The sequence below is a fragment of the Podarcis cretensis genome, assembly GCF_951804945.1.
Source record: "Podarcis cretensis genome assembly, chromosome: 9".
Lineage (NCBI taxonomy): Eukaryota > Metazoa > Chordata > Lepidosauria > Squamata > Lacertidae > Podarcis > Podarcis cretensis.
This window is the reverse complement of record NC_137178.1, coordinates 25,975,526-25,987,053: the sequence shown is the minus strand read 5'-3', so window position 1 is coordinate 25,987,053 and position 11,528 is coordinate 25,975,526. Positions and strand designations below refer to the sequence as shown.

Here is an 11,528-nt window from a genome sequence, read left to right as displayed (position 1 = left end):
ATCTAAAGTGCGGGGGGGGGGGCGACAAAATAATATTTTTTAAAAAAAAACTTTGCATTTGGGGAGGGAAAATGTATTGTTATCCGGCAAAGTCATTGCTTCAGACAAAGATTAAAATAAAAGGTAAACTTCTTGGAACCCAAGTAGTGAAAACTAGTCAAGCCAAATATTTTGTTTACGTCTGCCCATCTGTTTAAAGTTGCTGGTGTTGCTGTCTGGGAGGAAAACTGGAATCTAAACAGGCAAAAGGGCCTTTACCTAGCTTAGGATTCTATTTCATTTATTGAGAGAAGGAGAAAGTGTGCTGTGGGGGGAGGCGGGGAGAAGGGAGAGAGAGAAATTGAAATCCGTGTATTAAAGCAGCTCCATCGTTTCCAGACACCCTAGAACCCCTGTTCCGCGGCAGCATGTCTAATGTATTCCCCCGTGGTTCTGGGCATTAATTAGTTGTTTAATAGGAGTATGACTAAAAATGTAAAAGAAGGATTAGGAGCGTGAAACGTATGTCCAGATCCTTCCACACACTCGAGGAGGGAATGAAAATCACTCTGTATCTTATGTTTCTCTACAAGCCATTTGCATTTCCCACCAGCTGCTCACTTCAGCTGCACCGGCGATGGAAGTGCCCGGCTTCGAGTCGTGATCCGGGGCTGAAGCCCCCCCAGTATTGACGGCGGGCGGGGGGCGGAGGCGGCAGCAAGGGAGGAAGAGCGGGTCGTCGGGCAGAGGAGTGCGGAGTAGCAGCAGCAACTGCACGCTGGCTGGCTGGCTGGCCCGCACAGCTCAGACAGACAGAGAGGGAGAGGGAGAGAGAAAGGGGTTGGGGGAGGGAGGTCTGTGGCAGATCCTAATTTAAAGTCTCTGGAACAGGCAAGTGCTGAGGAACAGGCGAGGCTCTTTGCATGTGTCTCTCTGGACGGAGGCGCGGGGGGGGGGGGGGACGAGCCTCCCTCGCATTCTTCAGACGGGTTCAAAGCAAAAGCAGCCACAACACAGCGGATCTGTTTACCTTTGTTATTTTACCCGGTACTGTCCATACATTAATTAGGTACACGGAAGCATGAATTTATTTCAGGAGACGAAGGGGTGTCTGGAAGCTGCTGACGGCCAAACAAAAGGATTTCTGACCCCTTCCACACACATACACAAATAGAGTTTAAGGTTAACCCTGCTGAATTTTTTTTTTCCGCCGTGGGACGGGGGTTGTCTTGGCTTTCTTTAATGAGCTAGGAAAACTCGATTAAATGTACTGTAACCTGTTTCGCTCGTCAGTAGGATGGAAATAAAGAGCTATTGCCTTGGACCGTTTTCGCACACTTCTATGGTGTTTTGTCTTCCTTGCTAGAAATGCGTGCCTGTCCGCCCCGTCCAACATTACGCACATAATCTCACACACCCAGAGATTTCCGGCGCAAAATAAGATGTGGGTAGAGCCACTATCGCCTCTTCTCCAAGTAGACCGCCTTCGCTTGACGTAGTCCCACCCTAGGACGTTTTGCGTTGACGTTTTCACTTTTTGGCAATGTTGTAAATAAGCGGCGATGGAAGAACCGTGATTCTACCAACGCGATTATTAGCGAGTTTACAATCCAATCGTGCCCTGGTGTACTTTGAAACCTCTGATTTCAATGCGATATATTCTCAAGGAAGTTTGCCGAGGATTGTAGACAAGTTATACGAATGTGTTCATCCTCAACAAAATTAGAGAGAGAAAATTATATTAGAGCCTGATCCATACTACAGTACCAGTACTCAAAAGTAAATCACGTGTCCCTGGGACGCTTTAACGGCAGAAGCGACCAAAATGACGTCCACTTATTTGCATCACCAATTTGGTTAAATTTTCCACCACCTCCCAAGTAACGTAATGGCAATAGCAATAGCGTCTAGCCTAAAACAGCTTGTTTTCTATGTGCGTACGTAACATTTGTTTGTTTAGTACAGATTTTAGTTTTACTAATTTCTGAAATGCAGAAAATGCAATAAAATCGAATTAAGCTGTTAATGATAGGAAACTAAAACTCCTTTTTACAATGGAAAGACTGTGTTTTTTTTGTTTTTTACAGTTGAACTTATTTTATTGTGAGTAATAAATACAAGTAACATTTTTAAAAACGGCAACCCAGTTTTCGCAGTGTTTGTATCTAGTGTGTGCAGTTTAACTTTTGTCAAGAATATCCGCCATCGTCTTCCATCGAGCTTTCCTAGTGTTTCTGTTTAACACATGCAAAATATTAATGAGCAAGGTAATAAATCGACATGATAAACTTTTTTGGGGGGGATGAACATATGCACTCTTAGTAGGGAGGAAGGTGGAGTCATCGACCTTCCCTCGGACATAAATCCTACTGAGCTCAAAAAGGCTTACTCCGGAGTCGTGAGTAGGCCACAGATCCACTCCTGCAGACGCGACTCCAAATGCTGCTGAGCTTTGAAGCATCGCATCTTCCGCCTTCCACTCCTCTCTCTCTCTCTCTCTTTCCTCCCCACCCCACCCCCAAACGTAACCTCGTCATTTTAAAAAATGAGTTATCAGTGACCCCACGTGAACTTGATGGGTGCCCATACAGCAAAGGAAATTCTACACTTAAATGCGCATCTGGGGCTTGTACGTCGCAATCCATTCCTTTAAAAGTGGCCAGAAACTCTTCTCTTTCCCCTCCCTCAACTTTCCCAGCTGCGAACTGTAACGTGGACATGTTTTGTTTTTTCCCCTTCCCGCTCCCTCTTTTTAGCTAGAAATGACTTTGAACTCTTGCGAGCGTCCTCGGCGGAGTGACCCGGCCTCTCTTCGCGCTGGCTCGCAGCCCCACGCAGCCGTGCATTTCCTTCCCACTTTCCTTGCGCCGCTTCCTTTCCCTTTCGGGTCTTGATCTTTACCTTCTCCTTGGACTCTTTTGTTCCTTTCACTACCAACTTTCCCTCTGGGGATCCACACACACACACTCTTTCCCTTTCGCTTTGCTATGGCTCGGTCTCCTTTCGCCTCCTTGTCAAAGAAATCTTGGCCACTTGCGCGTAACAGGGCAACGTGTTTGGGCGGTGGGGGGACATAAACCTTTCAAGATCTTTACATCGCTCCCCTGAAACCTTCCTGGAAAGCGCCTCTCCCACTTTCATGCACCCCCCGCGCTCCTAACGCAGCTCCTTCGCCTTTCTGCTTTCCCTTTGTGGTGGGCTGTCGGGGGGGGGGGTTGGCTTTGTCACGTCCATATTCCTGGGACCATCGGTTTCTCCCTCGACCCAGAGATCTCATCTCCTTTTGTTTCTTAGGCCATCCACCACCTCGATTCCACCTAGCGCTATTTCAGTGTCTACCTGGATTTCGGGGAATGTAGGCTAGGATCGGGGCCTTTCCTTGCACAGGGCGCTTCCACGGGGCTTACTCTCTCAAGGCAGCGCGCAGAGCATCGCCGCCTCGGTCTACTGATGGTTTGACTCTCTGCTCTCCGCCCAGCCTTCAGGTCGATCCGTCTGTCCATCTATCCATCCTCCTCCTTCTCTCTCTCTCTCTCTCTCTCTCTGTCTGTCTGTCTCTCTCTCTCTCAGGTCTTCTCCCAACTGCGCCCCCTGCACTTCGCTCCCCCCCCCCGCCCGGTCGTCTCTCTGCTCCGCAGCGGAGTTGAGTTTGGTGGAATCTCTGCTGACGTCACGCGGCTCCCTGGCCAGGCAGAGCGAGGCGAGAGGAGCCCGAGGAGAGGCGAAGAAAGGCAGAGAGACACAGGCAGCGTGTCCGCCCCGGGAAAGCACAGCGGTCCCGCAGCGAAGCCGCCAGGAGCCTGCCTGCCTGCCTGCCAGCCTGCTTGCCAGCTTGCCAGCCTGCCTGCCGTCGAGCCGCGGCCAACAGCTCCCTCCCGCCGTGGCCCCCTCGACGGAACGCCGCGCGCCTGCCGGCCAGCCTTCCTTTCTCCTTGGGGATCCTTGCCTTGCTCCGGCTTCCTCGCCGTCCCGGGCTGGCCGTAGTGGTGGAGCTGCTGCTGCTGCGCTTGCTGGAGGAGGCGGAGGAGGCGTCTGTGGGCGACTCGAGTCGTCCACCAACTCTCACCTCGAGCCTGGGATTTGCTAAAAGCTTCGGCCCAGAAGAAGAAGACGAAGAAGGCGGCGGCGGCGATCAGGGAGGGCGAAGGGGGGAAAACAGAGAGAGCGACGCGCGCTTGCAAAGGGAGCCGGTAAGCAGAGCCAGGGAGGCCCGTCGCTGCCTTTGGCCCGGCGGTGTGAGATAATGTGAATCGGCCAATTGGTTCCACTTCGCCAGACTCGCCCCGAAGGGTGATTTGTGGCGTTTGGGGGGCGAGCGGAGGGGGCCGTCTGGGCTGGCCGCAGACCTTGGGGTGTGTGTGTGTTTGCAGTTATAAATGGGGTGTGTGGGCTGGGGGGCTTTGGGGAGGGTTGGCTGTGGGCTTGCCAAAAGCAGTGCCCCCCACCCCACCCCTTTTCGCGCGCTCGCAGTTTAAACCAAGGACTCCAGCTTAAACCAGACGTCTTGGGGGACCGGCCTCCTCCCCCCAGGGGGATGTTAAAAGAAAAGAGGAGTCGAGGCGAAGGACCTGCAGCAGGCCTTTCTGATCTGGGGCCGTTTGTAGACCCAATTGGCTACCTTTCCTTTCGCGAGCCGTCGGTTTGGAATGGCTGGGCTCTCGCTAGGCTTGGAAGAGTCAGCCAACGCTGATCGCCAAGGAAAGACAATAAATTACCCTTGTCTTCTAATTGGCGTAACAACAGTAAACATAATAGTCATCTCCATCAGTACCACTATGATGAGGGGTGCTGCAGCTACTCCCACGACTATTTGCACCAGAAAGCTACTAACGCGCTACCAGTTAAGTATACCAGCTGCAGGTTACTAGTTACAGTGTATTAGGATTTAACACAAACACACACCAAGCTTCCTCCAAAGGTTCGTGGCCAGTTTCACTCCCTACTCCTAAAGGTTAATCCGCTGCTTCTTCAAATGCAAAATGAATCATTTTCCTTTACACCCACACACCCTCCCTATCCCCCCCCCCCTTTCTTTTTAAAAGGCATCAGAAAAAGAAGTTTAATAAATTAACAAAGGGGTTGCACTGGCAAGAAGAAAGTGCTGCTTTCCTAGGAAATTTGCCTAGTTTTGCAAAAGTTTCCTCTCAGCGCACGCCTAAGTAAACGGCATTCCTCTGGAGGGAAACGTCATGTATATTGTAGTTTCTCTCTCTCTGCCTGTCTGTCTCGCATTTAAGGTTTGCAGATCCTTAAAGTAACGGAAACAAATACAGGCGATGCCTTATGCATATGCCGCTTGTATATTTTTGTTCTCCTTTTGGTCCGGGCCTTGTTTCAGTTACAAAATAAGGTCCGAATTGGCATTTTTTTAAAAAAAAGAGTTTAAACTGACTTGTGTGTGTACAAAATCGGTTAGGGTTCTGCTGCTGTCTGCAGTCAGCCACCAATTCAATTTCCTCACTTCCTAGAAAAACAGAAAAGAAGCCCCTCCAAATTCTGGTTTCTAATCTGCCATCAATAATATTTTATTTTATTTTTCTCTCGGTAATTATCATTTAATTGTATGCCTCGCTGCATGTTGCTGATAAAAATATCTGAGAACAGCTTAAAGACGCGAATTTTGCTAAACCATTTTTAAAAGTGTGGGGGAGGGTATCTTTATTATTATTTAATTGTGATTCGCGTTGCTTGCTTGTAAAATAGTTAACAGCGTCTTAAATGGTGCAAATTTTGCTACACGCCTAAAATAGTATTTTAAATCATAATAATACAACAAAATTAAATAAGGGACGAGCAAAAGTGGGTTAAAGATCGATCGGATTTGCAAATGAACAAGAATCTAGTTTTAGTTCTGATCACCCTATTACCCTCCCCCAAATGATTTTGTAATAAGCCGCATTGATTTAATCAATGGGATTCCTTCCACCTAAATCAGTTTAGCATAGGAAGCTAATATTAGTAATATGGCGGAAAGCTTGTGGAGTTACTCGTGAAAAGTTCCTACAGATCCCATGTAATCGGCCTGATTTACTCACCTTCCCCCGTTTTTGTGATGTAGATAGACGGAGAAACAAACAGTTATGTAGTTATGGATATAATTAGGACCTGGGTCTTTCAGAATCGATTTAGCGTGACAATTTATTTACAGCGCTAAATTGTGCCCCCACCTCCGCAACACACACTGCAATCTGACAATCGGTGGTGACTCCCGCCCCCCCCCAATAAATGTGCTTAGGTTTGTGCTGCAAAACTGTTTATTTCTTAAGAGCCCTGGAAACCCTGTAATAAAATAAATATTAATATACATATGAATGGCAGAAGGGTTTTTTTTAAGTGTGGATAATTATAACTGTTGACATTCCAGGTGGTTATATGTCTGTCTTTGCAGGATATAATCTTGTCCAGATTTTGGAAGAAGGTTGGAGGGGGGGGAGGCGACTTAAAAACAGAGAAAAATAAATTGCGCGTCTCAGGTGGTTAGATAAATTAGCCATCAAGGTAGGCGTTGAAACAGGGCGACCAAATTTGTCATGCGAGGCTTGTCTTGACAGAACCGGTTTAAGGATCATCAGAGAGGAATTAGGGGGTTTTCTTAATTGCCTTCCTTAACAATTTCACCACAGCTCACATACTAGGCCTCTTTATTGGAAAGGGCGTTTCATACACTCAGCGAGCCATCCTCTTTCGGCTCCCTGGAGCTGGGAATATAAATGGCTCGGCCCTATTAGAATTCTGAGAGTTGTCTCAAGAAATAAACATTCACTGACCTTTCGGGTGCCCCGATCCTCTGCATATTTACCTGGAATGATGTCTCATTTATTTCAGTGGGACCCACTTGGGTATTAAGCTTAGGATCTGGCCGTTAGTTGAAAAGAAGGCCCATCGGCTTCGAAATAAGGCTGCGATCCTAAATCCACGTGCAGCCTGGTCCCAGGGAACTGAGTGAGACTTCTCCCTTAAGTAAGAACCTACGGATTGCACCCTTCAATTGGGGAAAAAATAAGTTGCATTGCAAGGGGAAGCGTTTGCAAGTAAACGCGCTCAGGATATGGGTGATGCTATTAGGATATTCGATTAGGGATCGTATTCGGAATCTTAAAAAAAAAATGCTGTCGATGGCGGTTCCCCCCTCTAAAATCTTAACCCGCTTCTTAGTCATATTTATTTATCCGTTTCAGATTTCTAAAGAAGGATAAGCACCGGCTAATAGAGGAGCGCCATTGAAATGGGGGAGGGGGGTTTCAAAGGGGGAAATTACCCAAACGATGATGACATGCAAATTTTTCACCCAAATTATCATAAGTAAACATCTGAAGCCTGGACTAATAAAATCCCATCTGTGTTACTTCATATCGAGTTAGTAGAGAGCGCTGATAATGATTTTTGTAATATCTCCCGAACAGACATCTCAATCAGGCACTAATCCTGAGATTTCCCCCACCTTTAAAGAAGGGGGGGGGGACCCTCAGAATTACTAAAACCCGCAGCTTCCAAATGTGGCACCCCAGAGCTCTTCCGAAGGAGGCCTCCTGAGGGTGCCCTACGTGTAAACCAAGCGGGGTGGGAGCCCTGGCTAGGCGGTGGTCTGCGTTGGGGGACCCTCTTTTCCTCTCGCTCCGCGGGTCATCAGCCAATTCCCCTGAAGGTGTTTAGAACGGTTTTCGAAATCCCTTCTACAAGAATAGGACCGGGAGGTTCTGTATACCTACCTGGTTGGAGGAGTCAGCGAGCTTATCCTGGTCAATTTCTCCGTGACTGCAGAGAGCCAAAACTCACGACGGATTGCACAAGTTCCGTCTCTGATCGGGGTGAACTCAGCCCTCATTTTAAGGGAATCTCCTTCTTAAATTCGGGGGCACCAAATTTCCGCAGAATGAAAGTCCCTGGACTGCCCGGCACAGTCATTCACGAGAATGTCTTCTTTCTTTTTGATTTTGTGCATTTTTTTCTCTCACTGGGGGGCGGGAGGTAAATGTGCACACACACCCCCCCCCATGTCCCTGAAAATAAACCCGGCCACTTTGCATCCCGGCTGTTTTTCTAGATTAGTTCTATAATGAGAGCTACGAATCTCCAAATCCCTTCTCCTCTTTACTTAAATGGTGGCAACTTTTTAAAAGTCGGACAAAAGAGGAAAGACCGCGCAGGCTTTAATTTTCAATTCAGGGAAGCAGCTGGTTGCATTATTTGAATGGGTTTAGGCACGCCTAGCTCGGCATAGGATCTGGCTGAGCCTAATTAATTAGTTGCCCGATCCTAACCCTGCATTTACTGGGAATTAAGTCGCAGGAAGTTTAGTACGACTTGCTCCCAGGTAAGTGCGCAACCTTATGCGCCCGATCCTCCTGTTTTCTCCTCGATGTGTAGGAAGTGTCTGGGATCGGAGCACCGGAAGTGCATCCTATTGAGTTTCAATCGGGCCTACTTTTGCAACAAAGAATTAAAGGGTCAGGATTCTACATCACTAGGGTAGGCCAGTCCCATTGACAGCAGCGCGTCGCTTCAAATTTGGCTAGTGAAGGTCCCCCTGGTAGGTTAGTGAAACTGAACGAAGCTTTTTACAGAGGAAGAAGGGTAAATTCCATTCAAAGACATTTTCATTAGACAAGCTGAGCAAAGCTATTTTCTCTCTCTGTCTTCCCTGCAAGGCACAGAGTGGGTAGCGCCTGACTACAGCCACAGGTTTGTTTGTTTTTACAAACCTAAGGGAAGTCCAATCCCAACACCCCTCCCCACAATAATAATTCTTTCAAGTGTTTCTGAATTGAGACGGTTATGTCAAGTGAGAAATATCCCTAGAGACGATGGGCATTACTCAGATTCCACGCGTCAAATGATGCACATTAATTTACATTAGTTTTGCATTGGTGAGGATGCGGATAATTGTGTATTATTATTACTATTACTACTACTATTTTCTGCCTTATATATTCCATAGTAGGTCTTTAAACACCAAAACTGAGACACAAGGAAGAGGGAAGTTGAATGGCCAGGTATCACATTAATTTTCTCCCAAACCAAAAAGCCCGAACCACACCACCCAGTCAAACCGACTCTCTTTGAGTTCCAGAAGATGTGGTTCAATCGATTTTAAACAAACAAACAAACCTCGATTTTCCTGGACTTGGAGCCGGGACTAAAAAAAAATCGCGTAGGGATCTCCGCCCTCCCCTTCCTCTTGCGTTTAAATGCCCAAAGAGGAAATAAACCAGCAACACAAGCCTAACCATACTCCCCTCTCCGCCCACGAAGTTAAGTCCCACCGAATGTGTTTAGGATTGCAGGCACCTCCCTCCAACCAAACATCTGCCGCCCCCCACTTTTCACCTCCTTTCTTCTCCAGACCGGGGGAAAAAAACCGATGGTAAACTAGGCAACTATTACGTGTTTTGTTTTGTTTTTCTTTCCTTTGCTTAAGACATCTTTTAAGAGGCGCTCGGCTTCATTCTGTGTGTCTTCTTAACGCCCATATGCATCTAATGCATCTAATGTTTTGCAGATAACGGGTTATGGAGTCCAACTGTCGTAAACTTGTATCGGCTTGCGTTCAGTTAGGTAAGAGAGATATTTCCCATCGATTTACACTTCGCGAGAATGATGTCGACATGCGGTGTGCATTTGTTTTGATTTGTGGGTGGGTTGTGTTTTTAAAAATCTGTTAAAGCACCTGGGTGATGGGCACGCGGATGTATGCATAATATCTACCGAAGGATGTCCTGGCAAAGAGAACCACCCCCAGTGTCCACTTCCATCCCCATCCCATTTGCAGCCCAATCCCTAATCCAGTTGAGGGGGGGGGGTGTCCTGTGGCCTTCTGGCTGTTTGTTGGAGCCCAGCTCCCATCAGCCAAAGGCCAAGGAAGATAAAAGTTAACCGATTTCCGAAGAACCAAAGGTTGCGTAATTTATTTATTTATTTTTATCACAGTATTGCAACGCAGATTTGATGCTTCTGTGTTGAGAGTAGGAATCGAGGGGTGAAGATTCACTGAAGGGATCGGGACTAGCCTGGCTTTCAGTCTTCGAACTCCGGCTTAGCTGGACTGTGGTTCCAGCGCCCTTGAGTTTCCTATCCTGGCACCTCGATTCGAGGCGTCCTGCTAGACCCAGTGTTTCCTATCTCTGCCGTGTTTGATCTCTGCCGCAGAGCTCTGTGTAAAGTCCAGGATGCCCATTGGCCTGGCTAAGGCAGGCTGCTGGGGTGGCTACTCCTGGTCCAAGGCAGAGAAAGCGGAGGAGCGGGGAGTCCCAGGGTTGGGTTGGGTTGGGGGGTATGAGACGGGACTGCCCTTTCCACAAACGTGTTCTAAGCGTGCTTGCTTTCCAAACGCACTTTCCCTAACTCGCTGTCTCTCTTTCTTTGTCCCCCTTCCGTCGCTCTCTCTGCCTGCTTGCCTGGCCTTTCCTTCTCCCGATCCACGACCCTCTTTTTCTTTTTCTTTTTCTTTTTCTTTTTCTTTTTCTTTTTCTTTTTCTTTTTCTTTTTCTTTTTCTTTTTCTTTTTCTTTTTCTTTTTCCCTCTCCCTCTCTCTCAGGGGTACAACCTTCTGCTGTTGAATGCCTTTTCTCCAAAGACTCTGATATTAAAAAAGGAGAATTCAATGATTCTCCAGAGAGCAGGAAGGAAGCTTCTAGCAGCAAACTGTTCGGAAGGCAACACCCCAGCGCCAATGGTGAGTCTGCCCACCCCTTTCTGGTCAGCCTTGCACTTGAATCTAGCCTCCCCTATCCCCCCCCCCCTATTCCCATCGGTGTCTCCTAGAAAAGGTTGATAGGTGCGATCTTGTATCACTGCGCCCAGTCGAACGAGATTCAAGTTGCAACCACAATATATAGCGTATTGTGTGTGGGCCAGGAAAGCGGTGCGCGGGTGGGGCGGGGCACTTCTATTGCTTCTGCCTTTTAAAGCTTTCTTTAGCAGCTGTTGGATTCTACGCGGCCGCCCTGGTGATGTTTGTGCGCCTCCCCGGCCCAATCTCCCCTCTTTCGGCTTTAATCGCCAGCGCTGCGCTTCGACCTAAAGGAAGTGCAACAGCGCCCTCTGCTGCTCAGGTCCATGGGAACTGCGGGCAGCGCGGTCTGTGTGCGGGGTGGGGCGGGGAGCGGGTAAATTCTGGACGAAAAGGCTTGTTTGCCAAAGTTAATTTGGTTCGGGATTTTCCGCGTGAAGGGTGTAACAATTGTACTGAGCTTGTCTCTGTGGTCCCGAGGTGTCCTCGGTAAGCAGCAATCCTCTCCCGAAGCAGTGGGCGATTCTCCCCACCCCAAACAGCAGCAGCCTCAACCAAACTCCCATACAAACTCTCACTAAATTCAAGGCAGGGGCGTCTTCGCCTTAGACGACGCAAAAGAGCAACATGGCAACGTCAGAGGGCTGGGAAGGGCCGGAGGCATCCGCGAAGGCGCAGTCAGGTACCCTTCGCTTGATGCCTGACATCATTAGAAAAGCTGGCATGTTCCTTTCCGAAACAGGAATCGAGGCAGCTCAATCCTTCTGAATGTTTACTTGGAATATATATATATATATATATATATATATATATATATATA

The 11,528-nt window shown here is 48.0% G+C and overlaps 1 protein-coding gene across 4 annotated transcripts in view; it reads left to right on the top strand.

The window, feature by feature from the left end:
* Positions 1–3,664: 3,664 nt before the first annotated feature.
* The window catches only part of PITX2 (paired like homeodomain 2), a 34,229-nt gene continuing 26,365 nt past the window's right edge, over positions 3,665–11,528 (top strand). Inside the window, exons 1-3 of one of the 4 annotated variants that reach the window (XM_079990400.1) lie at positions 3,665–4,169; positions 9,479–9,534; positions 10,514–10,651. In XM_079990400.1, the coding sequence (XP_079846526.1) occupies positions 9,489–9,534; positions 10,514–10,651 (184 nt within the window). In that variant the 5' untranslated portion in view covers positions 3,665–4,169; positions 9,479–9,488. The remainder of the gene's footprint in view (positions 4,170–9,478; positions 9,535–10,513; positions 10,652–11,528) is intronic. The other 3 variants (XM_079990398.1, XM_079990397.1, XM_079990399.1) reach the window with 3 other exon arrangements.